Source organism: Sinocyclocheilus anshuiensis, unplaced genomic scaffold (genome assembly GCF_001515605.1).
Source record: "Sinocyclocheilus anshuiensis isolate Anshui unplaced genomic scaffold, SAMN03320099.WGS_v1.1 scaffold371, whole genome shotgun sequence".
NCBI classification, from domain to species: domain Eukaryota; kingdom Metazoa; phylum Chordata; class Actinopteri; order Cypriniformes; family Cyprinidae; genus Sinocyclocheilus; species Sinocyclocheilus anshuiensis.
The window spans coordinates 838996-862275 of record NW_015549597.1 but is presented as its reverse complement, the minus strand read 5'-3'; the positions used below and the strand labels follow the sequence as shown (position 1 = coordinate 862275).

The window sequence follows — 23280 nt, the reverse complement described above, 5'->3', positions numbered from 1 at the left end:
TTTTTTATGCCCAAACATACACACTACACACTGACTAAAATTAAAAAAGTGAAAAAGCATAATAGGACCCCTTTAACAATCACTTCAATCAACAATTTCTTTTCTTCCGTGTCAGTCGACACACGTTCGTGAGAGTACCACGATGTATACGTGCAGGCCATAAAACGTGTCAGTCTATGCAGGGTCAGAAAGCTCTCGGCTTTCATCAAAAATATCTTAATTTGTGTTCCAAAGATGAACGAAGGTCTTAAGCTGGGCTCACACTACAGGAGTTTTAAAATCCTAACCGGTTATGAAATCTGGTTGCAGCACACACATAAGGAGAATCTTTGCAGATTATCTTCCCTCAAATCTTAAACATGCACACACTACAAGATTTGAAAATCATGGCGCATCACAGAACGACATGAGGGTGAGTAATTAATGACAGAATTTTCATTTTTGGGTGAACTATCCCTTTAACATGACAATTACATTTTTATTTTATTAATTTTAACAGTCTGTTGTAAACACTGTCTACTGTAATAAACACAAAATAGATGTTGTGAGATACACTACCATTCAGTAAGATCTGAGGGAAATGAGTGCTTTTATTCAGCAAGGATGTATTAAATTTCAAATGGATCAAAAGTGACAGAAAAGACATTTATGTTACAAAAGATTTCTATTTCAAATAAATGCTGTTCTTTTGTACCATTCATCAAAGAATCCTAAAAATGTATCACATTTTATGCAAAAAATATTAAATATCACAACTGTTTTCAAAACTGTTGAACAAAACAAAAATGTCTTCTGATTAATGATGGGCTGAGAGCAGATGAGAAAAGGAAAGAACAACACAGAAAAGGTATGAAAGGAAAAGAACGTAATAGCCACACTCACGAGTAGCTGGTATGTTGCTGGCGTCTCCTGGCACTTCTCATCTTCTCAAATCTGGCTTCCATCTCTTCTAGGACCTTAGGGGTGTAACGCACCACCAGCTTCACTGAACCCTGTGCTGCCTTTAGCAGCTCTACAGCTTTTTCATGATGTTCTCCCTCCACGCTCTACACACAATGAAGAAATAAAGGACATTTTGACAGCTGTTATTCTGGCAAACCACAGCTCCTAAAATCAAGGTCATGGTCACACACGGAAATACAACATACCACTCCATTAACAGAGAGCAGCTGGTCTCCTCTCTTCAGACCACCCTGTCGGTCAGCAACACCCCCTGGGATGACCCTGGAGATGTAGATGGGAGAGTTTTGTTCTTTTCCACCCATGATGTTGAACCCAAGCCCCTCGTCTGTTTTAGGGAGTTCGACCACTCTTGGGTGTGCATGGCCTTCACTGGCTGCAAACGCTGCTACTGTGGCCTGGAAAAAGACACCCAAGAAGTGTTTGATTATATACTGAAGAATTCTCGATCAATATGGTGGCAATTTTTTGGTAAAAAGTTACCTTTGCAGTGGCTTGTGCTCGGACCTCTGGCCCACCTACAATGTCCAATGTATCATAAAGCTGCTCATAGACCTTAAAAAGGGACAGTTATTTCAAATTTTTGTAGTTTACAGTTAGTTAGTAACATTTTATAATGAATAAGATTAACAAATATTATCACATTACACAATGTTTTGCAGATCATTGATTAATATACATTCAAATACCAGAAATGTCCTGACACTTTGATTCATATTTTAAAGTGCATACATAATTCAGTTAACAAACTGCGGATGTCTTTTAAACAATAATAATGTTCATTATTGACTTCATAAGAAATGATAATGTACAATATGTTGGTCATTATTGCAAAATAAAGCCCTGTAGTATCACACAAGAACTTGCCGCTATGGGTTTATTTTGTGACAATGACTGTGTGACTGTCCATTATCTTGTTTACTACACAGCTGTTGATTACCAAATAAATAAATGGGCATGACATACTGATTTTAGTGAAAATAATTTATATTTATACTATATGAGAGGAAAGAGACTATACCTAATTATATATTTAAGCTCTCATACAAAAATCAAGAGCTGTGTAATAATGAAAGTTATTAATCCTATGTACGGTTTGTGAAGTAGAAGGAACATTTTAGTGGAAAGAATCATAATCAAAGTAGACACTGATCAAAATCTTGTCTTCCTATAATATGTTATCTCTCAGCTATGCAAAAGAGCAGGGTATCTGAAGGACATGTGAAAGCCGAATAAGTCTGACAAGAGTGTCATGTAGAAGATCTGTGCAAGTTGTAAACATACTGGACTCCTGCCATTGAAACCCATTACTACAAATCAAGGAGTGAGATATGGAGACTGAAGTGAGATGCTGTCTCAAAGAGACAAGAAAGTGAGTCATTCAGGAGGAGGAACAGTGCAGCACAATTCTGTCTACGAGAAAAGACCAAACACATGTGGAGGAGGCAAACGACAAAGTGCTGTCTTATGTGGCGACACATTTCACTTCAAACCTTCATTTTATACCAAGCTATTTATGTTCCACTAGTGTTCTGTGAAATTAGTACAAGGGGGAAAAAAGGTACAAATTAGTAAATATTTTCACATTTTTTACTTTTAAATATTTTTAAAATGAATGCAACATGTTCCAACTGAACAGTATCCAGCAAACAGTTTTAACAGAAGCAAAGTCACAATCAAGCGTCCTTATGTTCAAAGGACTGAGGCAGCCTTTACCTCTCGGATGGCAGCACAGAACTTGCTCTGTAAAACTCTCTGTAGAGCCTGGAGTTTGGGAGGAGGAAGTTCACCGCTTCTTTGAAGCCTGTCCAGCAATTCTATCACTCTGCAAACATCTGGCAGAAAATAAAACATCACAGAAACATACATTAAAAAAAAAAAAAGATGGCTGGATAGTATGGAAAGTCAACTAGTGAAAGTTTTTTTTACATTTAAGCAACATGGTTTCAAGTAATTACGCTTTCAGAGCTGTTTTATTTTTAAATACTTTCCTTGAAAAGTAGTAGACATTATGTCTAATTCAATAACGGAGTAGATCATCTGGTTTTCTCAAGCCAAATAAAAGGGACTAACGTTACGTAAATATTATCAGCACCGATGCCGATGAAGACATCTAAAGTAGGACAAAACTCAGTGCTCGTGAAGACACAAGAGCCCGTCAGTTCATTTGGTAATGCCATCCGCCAGAGTATTTCCAAACAGCACTCGCGTCTGTTGGGACATAATGAAGTAAATTACCTCTTTCCAAGCAGAGCGGCTCAGTCATCGCCGCCATGTCCAGCTCTTTCCCCGTATGATAATACGACATCAGGAAGACCGTCTGCTGCAGTGGAGCGCCGAACCGTTTTCAACCTTCTGTTTCCAGAGGTAGAAGTGTAATGTACAAGATATTGTTTTGAAGAGGACAGAGAGGGTTTTCAATTGTAAAAATCAATCGTCTTCAGCAGGTTCGCAGTGAAAGAGCAGCTGCGGTGGCGAGATGCGCGAGGAGCCGCTTACTGAATGACGCAATACAGTACGTCAGAGGCGCGAGTTCAACCGAAGACCATCAGCTCGCTATTAATCGTTATTGCAACCTAGTGGCTGATCTATTATTATCGTTTATAAGGCAATACTTTAAAAATAAGTAATCAAGACGACAATAATTTGGCAATAAAAAGTGTTTATTCAAGAATGAAAAGCAGAACCAATACGATCAGTGACAAGCTCAAAAAAAAAAAAAAATTAGGAGTGATTTTTACTAACCCACTGCAGACATTCCGATTTAAAAAAACACGTGTCAATTTTTGCTGCCTTTGTTACTTCAGTAAATTTAGGGGCCACTGTACAATTTGCAAACGATCCATATATTGAACCAAATATAAAACAAAATGTACAAGACAAAAGATAGAAAAAAATAAAGTTACAGAGAAATGGGGCAGATATAAAAGGAACATTGTACAAATAACGTTTCAAACCATCAAGCAAATACTCCTGTAATCAACAAACATCTATGAAAATGGACATAACGGTACTAAACAACCTCTATCATCTGACAGTTACCCATCTCTTACTGAATAAACTACACTGCAATAAAACAGTGCCTCAGTCAAGAGATCTCTTCCTAGCAATAGTCACTTGATAAGGAGTTGATGTCAGACAGGGAATTCAAATGTATAAGGCTAGTTATTTAGTTAAGTTTAAGCAAACAAAGCCCCACAAATAAAATAACTGGGCTCAAAAAGAAGAGAAAAAAAAAGCTCACAGTTCAACTACATAATCTTTTTATTTTAACAAAAGTATGCTTCTTACCAGGGAGACACTAAGCTTTCTCGGTGATAGCTGTTGGTAGTACAGTATAATACTTACACACTGTGGACATAGTGCAAGCAAATGGTGGAGGCATTAAATAATGGTTGAGGATATTTGTGAATCCAATCAACATTACAACTGGACGACCTTGGATCATTCACACAATGGTGGCCCGTTCAGTACTCATCACCCTGGGCCTCCATCCTGTATCCATTCTCATTGGAGGCATAGCCCTCTCCTGACTGCATGGAATCCTGATCCATCATCATCCTCATCCCATCCTGTGAACCTTCTTCTGATTGTGGCGGCAACTGCTCTTCACCCTCCTCACCTCCGTTACCCAAACCCTCCTGATCTCCTGAGGAGGACACGTGTCTGTCTTCCCTACGGTCCCCACGGTCCCGATCGCCCCGGTCCCGCTTGTGTTCACGATCTCTATCCCGGTCTCGCCTTCTTTCCCGATCTCTGTCTCTATCTTTATCTCTGTGGCTGCGCTTCCTGTCACGGTCTCTCTCCCTGTCTTTGTCTCGATCCCGTCCTCTCTCCTCTCCTTCAGGCCCTCCTTCCTCCCCTCGTCCTGGCTCACCACCCAAGGAGTCCTCCATACCCCTATCTCCTCCTTCGGGCATCATGCCATCACCTAGCCCGCCCATGCCTTCCTCTCCTCCATCCGCACCTTTCCCTCTCTCTCGGTCTCTCTTTCTATCCCTGCTCCTGCTTCTCCTCTTGCGGTCTCTGTCTCGGTCTCTACTCCTCTCTCGGCTGTCTCCGGCAGCACCTCGGTCTCTTTCCCTTTCTCGGCGCCGGCTGACACCTCCTGCCTCCTCCACTGGAGCCACGAGGCCCCTCTCGCGCTCACGAGATCTGGTGCGTTTCCGTCTCTCTCGGGATCGAGAGCGGCGGCGCTCACCACGGTCCCGGTCTCGTTCCCGACTGCGATCCCTGCGTTCGCGATCCCGATCGCGGTCACTGTGGGATAAGAGACAACAGAGGTCAGGATTGGAAGACTGAAATGTACCTACTTAAAGGGATAGATCACCCAAAATTGAAAATTCTGTCATTACTCAGCCTCATGTCATTCCTAACCCGTAAGACCTTCGTTCATCTTCGGAACAGAATATTTTTGATGAAATTCGAGAGCTTTCTGACCGTGCATAGACAGCAATGCAATTCAAACATTCAAGACCCAGAAAGGTAGTAAAGACATTGTTAAAATAGTCCGGTTCAACCTTAACGTTATGAAGCTACGAGAATACTTTGTGAATGCGCAATAGAGACTGACACGGAAGAGAAGAAATTGTTGAACAAAGTCGTTACATTTGTTTTCTTGGCGCACAAAAAGTATTCTCGTTGCTTCATAACATTACGGTTGAACCACTGATGTCACATGGACTATCTGAATGAAGTCCTTACTATCTTTCTGGGCCTTGAATGTGGTAGTTGCTTTGCTGTCTATAAAGTTCTGGAATTTCATCAAAAATATCTTAATTTGTGTTCCGAAGATGAACAAAGTTCTTACGGGTTAGGATAGGAATGAAATGAGGGCGAGTAATTGATGACAATTTTATTTTTTGGCTGAACTGAACTAGCCCTTTAAAATCAATCATGCCCCACTCAACTTACCTTCCAATTGGTCGGTCATCATAGCGGGAAGTGTCATCTCTGCCAGAGTGCTTGATGTTGACATCAGCCCCTCCTCGCCTTGTACCACCAAGACCTCCGCCTGGACAGTGAAATAAAAGTACAATGAAGACTTCCCATCTTTGGGCAATTCTGGCCCTGGAGATCCACTGTCCTTCAGAGCTTTGCTCTAGAACAGGAGTGTCCAATCCTGCTCCTGGAGGGCCACTATCCTGAAAAACCAGCTAGTAAGTATCTTCTGGATTAACAGAAACTTCATGAAAATTGGGGCAGGCTGGAGCCAAACCCTACAGGACATTGGGCCCCCAGGAGCAGCATTGGACACACAAGGCCTTGAAAAGAACACTTGATTAGAAGAGAACAAGAAATGCTCACCAAGTCTCCGAGGGTGCCATCCTTTGACTGTTCGTCCTCTTTCAACATCAACAAGCACTCTACGTCCATCAATCTTTTTGCCATCTGCGTGCTTATAGGCAGCTAGAGAAGTTGATAGACAAGCAGTAGAAAAGAAGAGATTGAGGGATGAAGGGAATAAGGAGAATACAGAGAAAGAAAGAGGTGGACAATGAGAAACAAGAATACACACAACAGTATTTCCTGCTACATACCTTGAATTTGGGATGAACTCCATTCAAACATGTTAAGCTATTTTAAGGCACACGCTTACCTCTGAATGGATAAGCCACCAGCAACGAGATAAATTGACAATGTTGCCATCCATTATATAAAAAAATAAAAAAAAACATCTACCTCACGTTCAGTTAATGATTACACACTTGGATTGAGGCACACCAACAAATATTACAAAAACAGCTCTATTAAAAAGCTGGACAGTAGTGACTAATGTTCATGATTTTGATTATAAATTTAATAAAGACTGCACACCTTGAAATGATTTCAAAGCACAATGCTTTGGAAAAATCCTGTATATGAATTCACATAACGTACTAAATCTAAGGAATATTTCAAGTTTCTTAAGTATAACGCATTGGGGAATGTGAGAACGCTTTAAATATGCTCTAAAATTCCAAATCCAGAAATTATTTGACAAAGTTCAAAGACACTAAAGCATGTGCTTCGAAAAGCTTTGCAAGATACAAGGGGGAAAACGCCATTTCTCCAATGTTCAAAAAAAAAATCATTAAGGATCATTTGAGGATTACAGAACTTAAGTGATGCAAATAAAAATCGAGGCAGTCAAAGGTAGTGCAAGGTAGATCACAAAAACTAGGAAGCATTGTAATCAACAGCTTGGACCACACAAGTCATCTCCAAATTTAGGGTGATCCACATTAACTGCCCATTAATGCCATTTTACTCTCATTAAATCTTGAAAAAAAGGCACTTATTGAACACAGTTAAGCTAAAAGCCACTCTCCATTCTCCAAAATCTTTCAGAAACATTCATTCACACACACAATTTCTATGAGCAAAGGCACCATTCACACACACATCATGACAAACTAAAGGGGAAAAAAGAAAACATTCTGGCAGAGCTTTACTTTTAGATTCTATATTATAAATAATGGATTTGCTGGAATTACCGCTTTTAAATAAGTTTCAAAATTCTCACTTATATATGGCCAATACCTTTGGTCCTTTTCCCTCTGCTGGTCTAAGATAAAAGTCCAAGTCCTTAAGAATTTAGTCATTATCTCAGTGTTACCACATTACCTGGAGATGCTATCTTACCATAACCCCTGGACAAGGATGGAAGTCCTTGATGGAAAACCCCACGGAAATGTAGCCTGGTGATTCCAGCTGCCTTGAATCAAAACGTCCTTCAGTACATTTGATACTCAAATTCTTTTTTTTTTAACCAAAACTGGACAACCTTGAATCAAGGAATTGGTCCAATCCTTCAACAAGCGATACGATGAAATCCACGATGCTACTCTGGTCTGCACTGTCGATGACGTTCAGTTGAAACCCATTATGAGGGCCTTACCATCAAACCCTCAAGTTCTTTTGCACACACCTCTCCTCACATCTCAACTAGAGGGCCTTACCAACAACCCTCAGACTACCATACCAAACTAGAGGGGCTTACCAAACACCCTCAAGGCACCTACCCAACACGAGGGCCTTACCATCCACCCTCATTTTTAGCAGTTAACAGAGGGCCTTACCACAACCCTCACCTACCTAACCAATAAGAGGGGCTTACCAACCACCCTCATATCCATAACAAAATCTCTCATAGTCTTGACGAAATCTACCTCGCAAGTGACATTTAAAAGGATCTCCCACAATGCTTAATTTTTTTACATCTAAAATTTAGAAAAATAAGAAATAAATGGTATGAACCCTTAACATTTGTGTTAAGGGAAGTAAAAATGTAAATTCCAATATTTGATTGGTTGCACCCATGTCATATTTTTAGCCCACTTGGAGTTGTATAGATAAAGGATTTAAGCAGCTAATTTGTACACATAGGAAAGATTACTCTCCATGCAGCTCCTCACTTCTCAACCTAAATGGGAATTTTAGATTTATGGATTAAGTATCTCACAGAAGAATTCTGGAACTGAATACAAGGTGAATCCATGACAACTAGAATCTTTAAATGTAATTGGGTTCTGTGCAGTGATTAGAATATCCAATGCCCTTGGTTAATCTATTCTATTAAAGCCAATTCCAAACATTCTGGCGCATATTATGCCTATACACACTAAGAATTTTTATTTAAAAAGAAAAAACAAAACAATTATCATTACCAATTAAGTGTCAATTGTGCAATCTTTTACATAATAAAATAGATTTATGGTCCTGGCCTATAATATACATTAACGCTTAGCGATATAAAAACAGCTGTAGTACATTTAAATTTAGTCATTTATCAGACGCTTTTATCCAAAGCGACTTACAAATGAGAAATATACAATTTAAATAATATAAAATGTATAACATATAAAATAATAAAAATGTAGTAATGATGTGAAATATGCATTCACATTATTACTGTGCAACGCAAACGAAGATCAATTTTTTTGTCATTGCAGAGTAAGTGTGTTATGGTGCAGTCACAATTTCTTGGGAAAAAAGGCCCATTGTGTATTGTCAATAGCTATACATGAACCACAGGTCACAGAAGTCACTTTCAAACCAAGCAGCTTTCTGCTGGTCAACGCGCAAATTTGCGAGACCAACTTGAACCCGTAGTGAACTCTGCGGGGAAATCTTTCGCCTTCCTGAAATGCAAAATTCCTGATTGGATTCCTATTAAAATGACAAGCTTGCCAAAACTACCTTCACCAAACCTCAAATGTGACTGCACCTTCATATCAGGCATTACATATCAGGCAAATAACTTTGCTTAATAAAAACTAAATCTATTCTGCATGCTTTAAAAAAAAGATCAAATCAAGATCAGCTTTCACTTTAACATAATTCGGCAATTATGTACTGCATGCATCGTTGCAATACATCCAACAGGTTCTCTTTACTGCACCGTTCTGTTTCAAATGCAACGGTCCTACAGTCTAAATCTTGCAGAGTACAACCACATTAGTAGTAGTATGATGGCTTTAATAGAAGAGATTAAAGGGTTAGTTCATTGCAAAAGGATGAACACGGAAGCAGTTCCGGGGGAATGACATATGAGGTCAGCGCTGCGCATGCGCGGCTCAGAAGTGACGCACGTGGAGAGATCGAAACAAAACAACGGTCACTAATTAGAAGTACAAAACGAGGATTTGTAAAGAAGAATGTCGGAGGATTTCGATATAAGCCAAGAGGAGACTTGTTTTCCTTTGCTAAAGTAAGGAAACTTTGCTTCTTTTGATCCTGTAAACAAACGTTGGTTTTCACGAGACGCACCGGCGCATGCGCAGCACTGACCTCATACGTCATTCCCCCGGAACTGCTTCCGTGTAGGACTGTTGGCGCAAGCTACATTAAAGTGATTATTACATTTTGAATATGGATATTTTTCTTACAAAAACGCATCGATTCGCTACAGGAGGCCTTTGTTCACCCCCCGGAGCCATGTGAGACACTTTTTTTTGTGGAAGGGTGCTTTTTATTTCACGTCTTTTGAACCGAAGGAATGCAACACCCGCTGAGTACAACGATAGAGCTTGAAAGATCAAAGACCATTTTTAATATAACTCCGACTGGATTCGTCTGAAAGAAGAAAGTCATATACACCTAGGATGCTTCGGGGGTGAGTGAAACGCAGCCTAATTTTCATTTTGCGATGAACTAACCCTTTAATGACAGGCTCAAACTCACTACAACGGGCCCAAGCCACACTCAATGACAACTGGAGGCCCTATGTTTAGCCCTAAAATGGGGCAGTGATTTGGTACACCTAACAACCTAGAATTAGATGAGGGGTGTAAAGAAATCTTACCCATCATACAAACCCATCATACCAACCATATACTGAGCTGTGGTAGTAGGGTGTAGATGTATCAAAACCATCATCATGATCTGCAAGCCAGCTCTGGCCAATAGCCATCAGAGATAGGCGGCTGCAGTAGCAATGAGAACAACACACAATTAATAGAAAGCATTGACTTGCTCCACAACACTTCAATCATGAACGCCCCTGTGTGAACAGAGTTATAAAAAGCCTTGATATTAACCAGTTTGTGCACCAGACATGAACAGGTGTGCAAGTATATGGGTCACCTTTTTCACTAGACGGCCTTAGCCTTTAGCTTACCATCACCGCTCCGGCCGGAAACACACTGCTATGTCACACTGCCTAAACATTACAGAGATGCCATAAAGTGGCAACATTAATCAGAATGTGTGTTGGGCTAACGCACAGCCACACGCCACTTTTCCCCCCACATGTGCTGCACCGTCACACTCACACCAAATGTAACACACATACACACGGGGGTAAAAACAGGAATATACTATGAACACAGACATAATAGGGTTGACAAGTGGTCATACAAGCACACAAACACACACACACACAAATGGGAGTTTTATAACTTGACAGTTACACATTTCTCATATGCAATTTTTAAATATTGAGTGGTTGGCTACACCTAAATATATGGTCATTGCATGGAAAAAAAAAACTAGAACAGATGGACTATGATAAACATACTTTGTTGCTTTAAAATAAAATATGAATTAATAGTTTTCAAGTGAAGAAAAGAATTAATGATTCATTGTAGTAACAGATGGTGTAGCTGTCTGGACATTGTTTTTAGTCTTTTAAGGAATTTCAAGAAGAACGAGAAGTCTTGGTTACTCACAGTGCATGTCTCTCTCGTGTTCATATTCAATGAACGCATAGCCTCTTGGTTTTCCAGTTTTCTTGTTGTACACAATATAGATCTAATAAAACCAGATAAATTCAGGGATGAGTCTGGCAGGATAACAAATGGATAGTAGCATACTATGGAAATGTGCATAAGTTTAGTACAACGTACCCGTTTGATAGGACCATAAACTTCAAACTCGCGCCGTAGTTTGGATTCTGTGGTGTCATAATTCTGCATAAACAGGAAAAAAGGGTAAGATGTGCATTTTCAAGACAATCCCTAAACCAGTGATGGGCAAACTTGGCCCTTTCAGGCCACTTTTCTGCAGAGATTTGATCCAACCCTGATAAAACTCACCTGCCTGTAGCCTTCTAGTAGTCTTGAAGACAATGATTAGCTGGTTCGGGTGTGTTTGATTAGGGTTGGAGCTAAACTCTGAAGGAAAGTGGCCTGGAAGGGCCAAGTGTGCCCACCCCTGCTCTAAACATTTTGATTCTTGTCAGTCGACAAAAATACTCACAATTCGAGCCACAAACAAGGTCTTAAACGCGTCTCCTTGAGCATTAGGATCGTTGTGTGGGTCCCCTGTCAGAATACAAGAAACATTTTTTAGGGTTTTATAATAGTGTGCTGTACTGGTTCGCTTAGTAATGGGTTCAGATACTTACATAGCTTCAGTTCTGCTTCCACGACAACTTGCCTCCTTTCCATCTTCTCCCTTCTCTGCAATTCAAATCACAATGGACCATATTACAAAAAAATAAAAAATAAATTTCCCATGAGATAATCTTCCATGGAACACATGAAAATTGCTCACAGTTAAGTGTACTAAAAAGATTATACTACTCACAGAATCACTTTAAGATAGCAAATTTATTTAAAAAATCTTTAAAATACTGTTCTGTCATCTTGAACTCATAAACCCACTGAATAAATGCCTGTCAACAAGCTTTACGCCATTCAGCATTAGAAAACATGAGTAAACTTTCCACAAAAACAATTCAGTCAAAACTTGCTCACCTTTCTCTCCAGCCTCTCCTCCCGCGTCTCTGCTCTTGTGGGTGGTGGAGCATCTCTGGGGTCCTAACCAACAGTGGGGAACAAAACATCATTATACAACAATACTATATAATACCGATCAAAATATCTGTTATAATTCGCATCATGCATGCAACACTCTTATGATCAAAGACTTGATCTGTAATCTTTACGGTCAGTCTTTCAAAAAAAAAAATCTATAAAATAATCTTTTACATAAAATATGGCAAAAAGTACCTCAAAATGCCGGATGAAAGGGGCAATCCCGCAGTACGGCTGGTTGTGATGTTTCTCATGGGGAAGCTTCTCCAGCTGAAGCAGGAACGGTATCGGGTCCCGCGGGGCAAACAATGCCAACAGGTTCGGGGGAAGAAACTGAGTCATTGTTCACCTAGGAACAAGAAACTGAAATTGATTAATTCATAACTCAGAAGAACCTTTAACATATACCCCCAATACCATACCTGTGCAGTTACGGTGGGTAAATTATTAATAAAAGGAGATTTAAAGGAGATCACAGCAGGGACATATTGATGTTGGTAACGTTAAACTTAACCTGAGAAGGGAACTTAGTGTTTTTCTCACATCTAACGATAAGCATTTCCAGTATCTGCATCAATAAAGTAACACCCCCTAACTTAAACGATTTTCGGGAAGTTAGCTAGCCGCGTAGCAGTGCCTGCTAACTTACCTCGGTTAGCTTTTTGCGAACAACACTATAATCGCACTACATTATTGATTAAATAATCAGCGTTTTCACTATTTTGCATATGATAGTAAACAAACCGAAACGCTGTACACAAGTAATGGAAGTGCACGTTCTGTAACACACGCGTAAACCAAAACTCAACACTGGTTAGGGTCAGCTCTAGTAGTTCACCGTTTCTACTGATCAGATCAGAGATCGCCAACATGTCCACAGGCGGCCTCCCACAGTCAATTACCTCAGCTTCTCATTTGGTTCCGACGAAACCTCCGAGTTTAGCGCAAAAACCCCTCTGCGTCAGTCTGTAGGAACTCTTCGTGCGTGAACTTCTAAAATCCCTTTAGTATTTTGTGTGTATTTCGGTCCACACAATACACAACGTGTATCTTCACCAAGCTGAACGAGCCGTTCCTTTCTTAAAATGGCGCGAGGCCGCAACCCACTCTGGTATTTTACGATGTTTGTACTCGTCTGGCGGAGCTTTACGTTAGGGGCGTGGTTACGTATTACAAAATAAAAGCTTTGACTACACTAGAAGTTGACCACCTTCAGATCCCTCTGAATTTTGTGTTTTTTGCGGAATAGATTTTGGGACTGTTTGTTTTGCATCTTTTTTTTCGAATGTATGTATATGTATGTTAAATTATTTTGGATTGATGTTGAATGTTTATTTACTATGATGAGTGGATCTAAAATTAATACAAGGAAAAGAGATGTTATATTTTATTTTGTGCTTTTTATTTGTTTTCCTTTCTTTCGTAAAATGTGAATGTCCTGTTTTGTAATATTTAGTTATGTTATTAATGTTAATTGTTCAGCATATACAATAAAAAAAAGTTGACCACCTTCAAACACTCAAACCTTGCGTCATATTTTGGAGGTGTATTTTTTGTTAATTAACTCCCTTGTGTAATATTCTTATGCCTTCTTTCTTTCTTCCTTACATGCTCATATACACATAATATAAACCAGTACATCGTAATGTAAAAATGTATTTATTACATATTTTTAGATTTTACACATGTAGATACACATTAAGAATGTCTGAAACCCCAACACAAATGTAGAAGCATAAAAATGTATACAATGTTATTGTTGGCAAGGACTTAAAGGTTGTTCTGTTTTAACGTATCAGCAAAACGAGCTGCCATTCATCTTGTGTCATGCCTGCCTCCAAAATTTGTCTGAAAATGATTAAGTACAGATTTGTAATAAAAGTAAAATATGAAATATTATCAACAATACACCCTTTGCACTTACATTGATCCTCCAATTCCTCCCAAACACAAGAGGTACTATAACCTCAGTTCCTCATGTTTTCATAGTTAAAGATGGCGGAGTCTGAAGAGCCGAAAACAACCTGCAAGTTTCTTTTTAAGAAATCAAACAAGAAATTTTCAGCACGGAAAAGAAATGCCAGTGATAGCGATAAAGGTATTTTGCTCTTATTTTTCCTCAGTGCTCGGTAATGCATGTTTGGACTGGGCGGTTTTGTGTAGTCCGTACAGTGAACCTTAATATTCACATTTCTGCAGCTCACAGTGTATTAAATCAATATATGTGTGTGTTCATCAGACAGAAGTAGCGGCGAGGAGGGCAGTGCTGTGGTCAAAAAGAAGAAAGCTGCTGTTACGAATCCCATGATTCAGAAAGTATGTCGGTATTTTATGTTTAGAATCAAAATCTGTATTATTTGTCTTTTACGAAGCTGTTGTTGACTCTGAAGCCATAACCACCAGTTTGAATTACTGAAATAAATGAACTTTTCCACGACATTCTAATTTATTGAGATGCACCTGTATACTGCACACATAGACACAGAAAGTGGAGAGGGAAGAAGTCTCATCGAGCGAAAGCGAAGAGGAGAAAGAAGACAAGAATGTCACTGTCTCTTACAAGTCGACTCGTTCAGCGGTGAGTCTGCCACAACATCTTTACCTTTATGATTCTTCATATGATTTATACTGTAACAAACCTTACACGAAGAATGTAAATTATTCTTAATTCATTTCACATTTCTGCTGACCAGAGCTACTGAAACGGTTGACTCTTGTAATTCCATGTGTTTCTGTGTTTGCTGCAGAAACCAGAGGGACCAGATGACATGGGGGCCACTGCTCTTTATCAGCTGGACACAGAGAGGGACAAAGATGCTCAGGCCATTTTTGAGCGCAGCCAGAAGATTCAGGAGGTACAGTTAACAGCACTAACAGGCACCGATATTGTAAACTCAAGTTTATTTGTATGTTCAGTTAGAAATATACCTACGGAAGATAATCTAGTAGGTTTATTGAGGCCAGTTTACTTCAGTTATTTAGTGACCTCATTTGATTTCAAGCACAGCAGAATTGATACATTTTACTGAATAGTAATCATCTAAATATTTAATTGAATAAATAAATGTATTAGAAAAAAGAGCCTCTGTGACTTATAAAAACATGTGGAAACAATCTTGTAGTAATTCAACAGATATTATGATAAACCTGCTCTTAAAGAGAGAGTTTACCCAAAAATGATACATTTTGCCATCATTTACTCACCCATTTGTCTTTTCAAAAAGAAGATATTAAGCAGGAGACAAAAATGTTTAATAAAAGTATTATAAATAAACACAACTTTGCGGTATTCAGAGTCCTTAAAAACCATGCGGAACAAAAGTCATAATTATTCACAGAAAATTATCCTAAAACCTCAACTCTAGCATCTCGTTTGTGTGATTTAAATATGCACATATTCAAACTTGGTGCATACAATGGCCAACTGTTTCTTTAAAGTTGCAATGAAACAGAAGTAGAGACAGGTAATTTCTTCTGCATTGTACATCTGAGTGAAAGAGATTATCAAAAAAGAAATAAAATGTAGGACAGGACTTGGTTCAGTCCATTAGTTGTTGATTGGATGGAAGCAGATCTGAACGTGAGCTTGCAGTTAATTATAAGAGAAAGGGGCGCAGTTTAAGTGACCTAATGATTGAAAAAGTCAGTTGTTCATTCGGAAGATAGTTATTACATTTTAATTAAAAATTATGATAAAAAATGAAACCTAAATAGATGATCTGTTTACAGTACGATCATTAAGATGCTCTTAGAAGAAAAAAGATGGATGAATTTCCATTTCATGCTGACTTTTAAGATATAGAATTACTGATGTTGTTAGGGTGGCCACAATAATCACAGTCTCTTAATTCAGTGACATGCCTGTATTTTATTTCTAGGAGCTCTCTGGTAAAGATGATGATAAAATTTATCGCGGCATCAACAACTACCACAAATACATTAAACCCAAAGACTCCACCATGGGCAACGCTTCCTCTGGTATGGTCAGGTGAGTCAGTATAAATGAGTTTTTGAGGACACACAATGTTAAACTGATTCATAATGTCTTGTACGTGATAGGAAAGGACCAATCAGAGCGCCTGAGCACCTGAGGGCCACAGTACGGTGGGATTACCAGCCTGACATTTGTAAAGACTATAAAGAGACTGGCTTCTGTGGGTTTGGGGGTGAGTAAGCAACAGATTTCCTCTCTAGTTTTGTCAGTCCTTTGAGGTTAATGTGAACAGCCATGGCAATATTCATTGCAGAAATAAACATGTCTTTTTTTTAATCCTCAGACAGCTGTAAATTTCTCCACGACCGCTCAGACTATAAGCACGGCTGGCAGATTGAGCGAGAGCTGGAAGAAGGACGATATGGGGCAAACGGTGAGCCATCTTTAGGTACAGGTCTTTAGGTAAACTTGGCTTCTTTTGTTCTGTTTTCTGACATATTGTTTATCTCACAGATGAGGAGAACTATGAAGTGAGCAGCGATGAGGAAGATCTTCCTTTCAAGTGTTTCATTTGTAGAGATTCGTTTAAAAACCCCATTATTACAAAGTAAGTGCTACATTAAGCCATGTCCAGTTTGAATTGCAAATGCTATTCCCTACTCTTACCACAGCACAAATCCACATTATTTTGCTTTAGTGTCTCATATCTAAATCATTTGGCATTGTGTTTGCATGTCATAGCCACATATTTGTCTGTAGAACTAGTATGTCATTGTCTATTATTCATAAGTATAATGTCTTTGTTTTCCAGGTGCCGGCACTACTTCTGCGAGGCCTGTGCTCTCCAGCACTACCGCAAATCTAAGCGCTGCTACGTTTGCAACCAGCAGACCAATGGCGTCTTCAACCCTGCCAAAGGTGCTTATCTACTTACAGTATAATCCTTGAATTGAACAAAGGTTTGGGGTCAGTCAGATTTTTGTTTTTGAAAGAAATGAATACTTTTATTCAGCAATGAGGTTACATAATATTTCTAAACAATCCTGAAAACAAACATTTTTTTCAAAAACATCAATAAAAAAAATCTTACTGACCCCAAACTTTTGAAAGGTTGTGTAGTTTAAGGTGAAAATTTATTTTGCATTAATCCCAAATAACTGGAATAGGTGTGGGCAGTTGTTCAAAAGTTGTGGAAAATTGGTAGATCCCTGATGTTTCACTCACCAATATCCTATATTATTTCAAATGAAGACTAAGAAACTAATTTGTGTATTTTTTCCTCAGAGCTCATGGCTAAGATGCAGAAACAACAGGCAGCTGATGACCAGCCTCCCTCAGATGAGGATGACTAGCGCCACACAACTTCCCCTTCTGTGTTTTACTTTTGTTAGTCAGATTCCCTCGGAGTTGGAACATTTTCAAAACCTTTGAAATAAACATACTTTTGTAGAACGCTTTTTCGTTACCTTTTTTAGTAATCGTTCTATGAGAACAGGAAAGCCCACACAACAACTATAACAATAATGACACAAAAGAACAATATCATTGTAATTTAAGCTGATGAAGGCTAAAAATATTGACAGCCAATCAGAATCCACCCGGCATTAACCTTGGTGATTGCTGTTAGCAAACTTAAAGTTGATCTTTAAAAACATTATTTTTAACATTGTTAAATATAATCTTAGCCAGATCTCAAAAATATTTTTATAATGTATATTGTAACTAAATGCCTAGAATTTAAAATTTATTTATTTTTACTTTTTTTGTTTTTACTTATTGGCAAATAAGTATACTCCAAAGTAATTTAGAGCTGCAGTAATGAACCAAATTTCCCTCGGGATTAATAAAGTATTTCTGATAGAATTTGAATATCTGCTATTTATTAGTTGTTGGCCATAACATGAATATATTTATCAGCTTAAATCTAAAATGTATCAGTGCATTCCCTATTATAAACTGAATATTATATAGAGAAACCATTACTGCTGAAGCTGTTTTTCAAAATGGGTTGTGATGTAACAAACAGCATTGGAAAAACAACAAACAAGGGCTGACATTTGTGCAGTTGCAACATTTATTCCATTTGACCAAGAGGTAAGTATGCTGAAAATACACAAACGGTCCACTGAAGTACTTCCTCCAATAATGCATGCCAAGAACTGAAATGAATCTCAGCAGAAATGCAACTAATATAAAACTAATAACTACACCAGATAGCAGGAAAAAACTCAGCTTAAATCTAAAATGTATCAGTGCATTCCCTATTATAAACTGAATATTATATAGAGAAACCATTACTGCTGAAGCTGTTTTTCAAAATGGGTTGTGATGTAACAAACAGCATTGGAAAAACAACAAACAAGGGCTGACATTTGTGCAGTTGCAACATTTATTCCATTTGACCAAGAGGTAAGTATGCTGAAAATACACAAACGGTCCACTGAAGTACTTCCTCCCGGTAATGCATGCCAAGAACTGAAATGAATCTCAGCAGAAATGCAACTAATATAAAACTAATAACTACACCAGATAGCAGGCAAAAACTAAATCTTGTCCTCTAGCATATTTCTGGTGGCAGCAACATTTGTGCTGGGAGAAGAAACTTGATAGTTTGAATCCCCACAGTCCATCCATAAATTGAACAGTTCTATGTTTAGGTTGACTTTACTGACAGCTCTTTATGCTTCATTGGACAAATATGCTAGGAGACATGGGAATTCAATTGTGAACCTGTTTTGCTGTAAGCTGGTAGACATTCATATAGTGTCATTAGTTCAGGTGAAACACACAGAACAGGCTTCAGTAGCCTGAAGTGATCACCATTGTCACATGGCCAGTCAGTAAGTGTTTGCGCAGTGCATGCCTCAGGCTTCACTTCATGCTTCTGAATGCATTAGCAAGGCTATGGCGGCTGCTGGTTTTTCATTTCTCTTTTTATAGTCGGTCCTTGTAGTTTCAGTGATATACACAAATCACAAAAGGCAACATCCCAGAGTCTCTTGTAACATCTTTGAAGCTCTTTGTAATGTCTATATCACATTCACATAGCACCAGCCTTCCCCTTTTCTCACTTAAAACACAACAAAAACAATCATTTCTCATTAAGAGTCCTACAGTATTCTCCTCCCTTTCGGTCCAATCCATTGTCCCTTCATTTCTCATCCGTTTAATGTCAAAAGTCCCAGTCATCCACATCCAGCTTGCTGAGATCAGACTCCAGACTGGCCAATCCAGTGGGAGAATCCTGAGGCTGCATGCAGTCGAGGCTGCTGATTGGAGAAACTGGACGCAGGAGCTCAGGAAGAGCCTCGGATGGTCTGCGCTTTATCTACAATGATATAATGTTATATAGACCACAACAATACACTAGTTGCAGTAGTCAACACTAGTGAAGTCGCATTTATTTATATAGCACTTTATGAAATACAGATTGTTTTAAATCGGCTTCGCATCAATAAACAGGAAAATAAGTGTTCATGTCGTAAAATCTATAATTTTTGAAACATTCAATTTCAACAGCTCTACGGAAGACAATAGTGTCTTAACTTAGTTCAATGTTGTTTCAATTCAGTTCAATCCACCTTATTTTTCCCGTAAGAGCAGATGCATCATTTGTAAATTTTATGGGTCTGGCTTGCGGCCTCATCTGCTTCCAGCTATTTTTAGCTGTACAAAACAACTTGTTTTACTGCTTGATATAGCAAAAGGTGTGTCTTACCATATTATTTGAAGGTATTATCTTAATTATGAACACAGTGGTTTGTAGTGCAAACAGTTTTACAGTTGACTGCACGTTGTTATTCTTCTCGTTATTCTTTGTTATTCTCCTCGCTATTTCTCTACAGTGGCTAATGAACCGGAAGTCTCGCACATTCACAGAAAACGGCTTACTTCTGCGTTGAAAAATAAGGTGGATAACTTTGCAAATTTCATAAAATACATCTTTATTCATCACACCCCATTAAACATTCATATAAGTGAACTTTACCTTGTTGTCATTACCTGGATGATCAACAAATGTTGTTCAGAACAAACAAGGAACCCATGAAACCCGTCAAAGATTAGAATTGTTTGTGTTGTTAGCTTAAGCAAATTATGTTTGTCTATACTGATTTAGATGAAGACCAGGTGGCATTTTATGACATTTTTTTTCTTGGCACTGATCACTTGTCAGATATTTCCTCTGGTAAGACTCACCTGTTTGAAGAAGGAATGGCCTATCAGAGAGCTGGCAGAGGGTCTGTGGGAAGACATGACAACATACATTTAGTCTATTTATTATTACACCACAAAAGTATACATTAATTTTGTTAAACTTTTTATGCTACAGTTATTTTTAGTTTGGAGCACTTTCATTATAAAGTAATGAGTGGTCAGTCCATTCCTAAAATTTCTCTTTTTGTGTTCCACAAAACAATGACAATCATTTGGAATGATGTGATGGTGAGTAAGTGACAGAATTTTCAATTATTTCTTTCTAAATAAATATAAATCGCAAAGAGTAGAGTGTTATTTACCTTTTCTCGGGATCTCTCTGTAGACAAAGTTCCACAAAGGCATGAAAGTGAGAACTGAATGTTCTGCTGTACGGGTTTCCTCGGGAGGAGGATGAGGGCTCTCCGTTAGTGTGGCGAGCTCCACCGGCGCTGGGGCCCTCGCAGATCCCAGAGTCGGCCCCGGAGCGAGACGGTTTCATGCTCAGTTCTTCAGGGGGGATGGTGGTGGTGTCCAGCAGGCAGGGGACTGTGCCGTTCAACTTCTCTAACAACATCTGATACAGGCAAAGAGACCGTTTATCAAGGTAAATGTAAGATAAAAAGAAGGAAAAGCAAAAAGTGACTGATAAAAAAACAGGCGTTTGCCTTACCTGTGTAGCAGGCATGTCTGTAAAGGGCACGTGTCCATTAGCTAGCTCACATGCAGTGATGCCCAAACTGTAAATGTCTGAGCGGAAGTCATATCCCTGAAGATTCTATAGTATACATATATATATAATGTAATTTCCAGTGTGTTATATAAACAGTATACAGTACTGTTTAAAAGTCTGAAGGATTTAAGAAGTCTCTTATGTTCATAAAGGTTGCACTTACTTTATCAAAAATATTATGAAATATTATTACAATTTTCTATTTGAATATATTTTAAAATGTAATTTATTCCTCTGTTGGCAAAGCTGAATTTTCAGCATCATTACTCCAGTCTTCAGTGTCACATGATCTTTCAGAAACCATTCAAATATGCTGATGTGGTGCTCAAGAAACACTTTCTTATTTTTAACATTTCTATTTTTATTAAAAAATCTTACTGACCCAAACTTGAGATGGGAGGTATATATTAAATGTACCTGCTGCAGAACCTCTGGACTGAGCCAAGGTAGTACTTTAACACTGTACTGGGGAAAATCATGTACAACTCGTGCTCTCTGACCGTGACGGATCAAGCTGAAGATACTCCTGAGACCGGACAGATACACCTGTCCATCTGCTGAAATCAGGATGTGGCTTGCCTTCACACTACTATAGACACATATTGAGATGATAAAAAAAAAATACTTCAATATTCTTGTAGCATCTACATTAAAGACATCAGGCTGACAGTCTGGTGTGGTTGTTGATTTACTAACCTGTTTGACTAATAATAATAATAGTAAGAAGAACTAATCATAATATGTGTTCCTCACCGGTGAACGTAGCCCATCTGATGTATGTACTCCAGCGCTCTCAGCACACCCAGCAGGATGTAGGCTATTGTCTGCTCACTCAAACCATCAGTGAAATGTGTACTGATCAAGTCTCGTGCAGATCCTGATGAAGCAGAGAAACACATATGAACAGTAAGCAAAACACAGCTGTTTAGACTTGATTGATGCAGAACGTCTCCGCTAACCGTAGGCCACGAAGGGTGTGATCACCCACAGCTCATTCTCAGCGATGAAGACGCTCTTGTGTGGGAGGATACAGGGGTGGTGGAACAGCTTAGACACATGGAGCTCTCCCTTTAGAAAAACAGAGAAAGTGGTTGCAATGCATATGTAACAATATGCAGGACTAATTAACTAGTTAAGTATTTGTTCTGCACCAACTAGTCAACTAATAAATACACTAAATTTCTCAAAACACAAATTGAAATGCACTTTCACACTGAATCAGTGTTATTATTGGCAACTAAATCTCTAACTATTTAAAATGGTTTTTGTTAATTGAAATACAAATAAAACACAACAAAATATAAATATTAGTTAAAAAAAAAGAAAAGAAAAACTAGAATGAAAATTAGAAATGTTGCCTTGGAATTAAAGGGGTCATATGATGTTGCTAAAAAGAACATTATTTTGTGTAATGAAATGTGTTTATGCGGTTTAAGGTTAAAAAACACATTATTTTCCATACTGTACATTATTGTTGCTCCTCTATGCCCCGCCTTTCTGAAACGCGTCGATTTTTACAAAGCTCATCGGTCTGAAAAGCGAGGTATGCTCTGATTGGCCAGCTATCCAGTGCATTGTGATTGGCTGAATACCTCAAGCGTGTGACGGAAATGTTACGCCCCTTACCATATTGTGATGCCATGTCCCGGCCGGAGCGACGAGACAAAAACATTAAAACCCATTATAAACAAGGCATTTGTTGCATCCAGTGGGGACATAATTACAGATTATAATGACTTATACTGTCTTTTTACGCGTTGCATCACGCCGCGTAAACATAAAACCATGTCTGCATTTGTGATCGAAGAAATGACAAACAACAAGCGCTACTCTACACTGCTCAAAACTCGCGTTTGAATCATCAGTGGCAAAATGAAAACGTACTTACAGTCTGTGAGTCAGAACAGCCGGCATTGTAATGTAGTCTACTCTACCAGGATCAGGAAACTGATGTGAAAAAATGTGCTGCTCACATCTGAATATTTGGGTTGAACTGTTCTGGAACAGTGTTGTAAATACAACTTAACCACTGATTTCTAGTCGTGTCCTCTTTTGGAAGGCCAAACAAAGTAGTTTCGCTTTCACAACGAAACACACAGCGGGATAGAGTGAGCGGAGGCCGAAGGCCTAGAGTGAGCGGAGGCGGGCAGGCTTGAGAACGGCACGGCCGGCGGATTCGACGAAGGAGCATCCGGCGGGCTTGCGGCAACCACATGTGA

At 38.8% G+C, this 23280-nt stretch overlaps 4 protein-coding genes across 6 annotated transcripts in view; 1 reads left to right on the top strand and 3 right to left on the bottom strand.

The window, feature by feature from the left end:
- lin7b (lin-7 homolog B (C. elegans)) overlaps nucleotides 1–3684 on the bottom strand; it is a 5808-nt gene extending 2124 nt beyond the window's left edge. The window contains exons 1-5 of the mRNA XM_016447037.1: nucleotides 3199–3684; nucleotides 2677–2795; nucleotides 1444–1515; nucleotides 1149–1358; nucleotides 883–1046 (exon numbers count right to left, since the gene is read on the bottom strand). Coding sequence (XP_016302523.1) covers nucleotides 883–1046; nucleotides 1149–1358; nucleotides 1444–1515; nucleotides 2677–2795; nucleotides 3199–3268 — 635 coding nt within the window. The 5' untranslated portion in view covers nucleotides 3269–3684. The remainder of the gene's footprint in view (nucleotides 1–882; nucleotides 1047–1148; nucleotides 1359–1443; nucleotides 1516–2676; nucleotides 2796–3198) is intronic.
- A 70-nt stretch (nucleotides 3685–3754) lies between these two features.
- LOC107658470 (U1 small nuclear ribonucleoprotein 70 kDa-like) lies at nucleotides 3755–13304 on the bottom strand. Its single transcript, XM_016447031.1, has 10 exons — nucleotides 13103–13304; nucleotides 12396–12549; nucleotides 12141–12203; nucleotides 11789–11843; nucleotides 11641–11705; nucleotides 11289–11351; nucleotides 11112–11193; nucleotides 6268–6369; nucleotides 5875–5974; nucleotides 3755–5220 (listed from the first exon to the last, which is right to left on the bottom strand). The coding sequence occupies exons 2-10, from the start codon at nucleotides 12540–12542 to the stop codon at nucleotides 4428–4430; spliced, it is 1470 nt and encodes a 489-aa protein (XP_016302517.1). The 5' UTR covers nucleotides 12543–12549; nucleotides 13103–13304; the 3' UTR covers nucleotides 3755–4427.
- An 820-nt stretch (nucleotides 13305–14124) lies between these two features.
- LOC107658472 (RING finger protein 113A-like) lies at nucleotides 14125–17767 on the top strand. Its single transcript, XM_016447036.1, has 10 exons — nucleotides 14125–14298; nucleotides 14440–14516; nucleotides 14680–14778; nucleotides 14948–15055; nucleotides 16079–16188; nucleotides 16260–16366; nucleotides 16478–16567; nucleotides 16648–16741; nucleotides 16946–17052; nucleotides 17419–17767. Exons 1-10 carry the CDS (start codon nucleotides 14196–14198, stop codon nucleotides 17484–17486), a joined length of 963 nt encoding a protein of 320 aa, XP_016302522.1. The 5' UTR covers nucleotides 14125–14195; the 3' UTR covers nucleotides 17487–17767.
- Nucleotides 17768–18510: 743 nt separating this feature from the next.
- Nucleotides 18511–23280, bottom strand: part of LOC107658471 (STE20-related kinase adapter protein alpha-like) — an 18360-nt gene continuing 13590 nt past the window's right edge. For all 3 annotated transcript variants that reach the window (XM_016447032.1, XM_016447035.1, XM_016447034.1), the window contains 7 exons: nucleotides 22021–22129; nucleotides 21815–21938; nucleotides 21479–21650; nucleotides 21002–21106; nucleotides 20652–20905; nucleotides 20332–20374; nucleotides 18511–19462 (listed from right to left, as the gene is read on the bottom strand). In XM_016447032.1, coding sequence (XP_016302518.1) covers nucleotides 19307–19462; nucleotides 20332–20374; nucleotides 20652–20905; nucleotides 21002–21106; nucleotides 21479–21650; nucleotides 21815–21938; nucleotides 22021–22129 — 963 coding nt within the window. In that variant the 3' untranslated portion in view covers nucleotides 18511–19306. The remainder of the gene's footprint in view (nucleotides 19463–20331; nucleotides 20375–20651; nucleotides 20906–21001; nucleotides 21107–21478; nucleotides 21651–21814; nucleotides 21939–22020; nucleotides 22130–23280) is intronic.

What these genes read in the sequence shown, in the direction of transcription:
- LOC107658472 (XM_016447036.1), top strand. Translation starts at nt 14,196, where the DNA reads ATGGCGGAGTCTGAAGAGCCGAAAACAACCTGCAAGTTTCTTTTTAAG. An exon ending in ACAAGTCGACTCGTTCAGCG is followed by an intron (nt 14,779 to 14,947) that starts GTGAGTCTGCCA and finishes TGTTTGCTGCAG; the next exon opens with AAACCAGAGGGACCAGATGA. An exon ending in AAAAACCCCATTATTACAAA is followed by an intron (nt 16,742 to 16,945) that starts GTAAGTGCTACA and finishes TTTGTTTTCCAG; the next exon opens with GTGCCGGCACTACTTCTGCG.
- LOC107658470 (XM_016447031.1), bottom strand. Translation starts at nt 12,542, where the DNA reads ATGACTCAGTTTCTTCCCCCGAACCTGTTGGCATTGTTTGCCCCGCGG. An exon ending in CTTTCATCCGGCATTTTGAG is followed by an intron (nt 12,204 to 12,395) that starts GTACTTTTTGCC and finishes ACTGTTGGTTAG; the next exon opens with GACCCCAGAGATGCTCCACC. An exon ending in TTTATGGTCCTATCAAACGG is followed by an intron (nt 11,194 to 11,288) that starts GTACGTTGTACT and finishes TGGTTTTATTAG; the next exon opens with ATCTATATTGTGTACAACAA.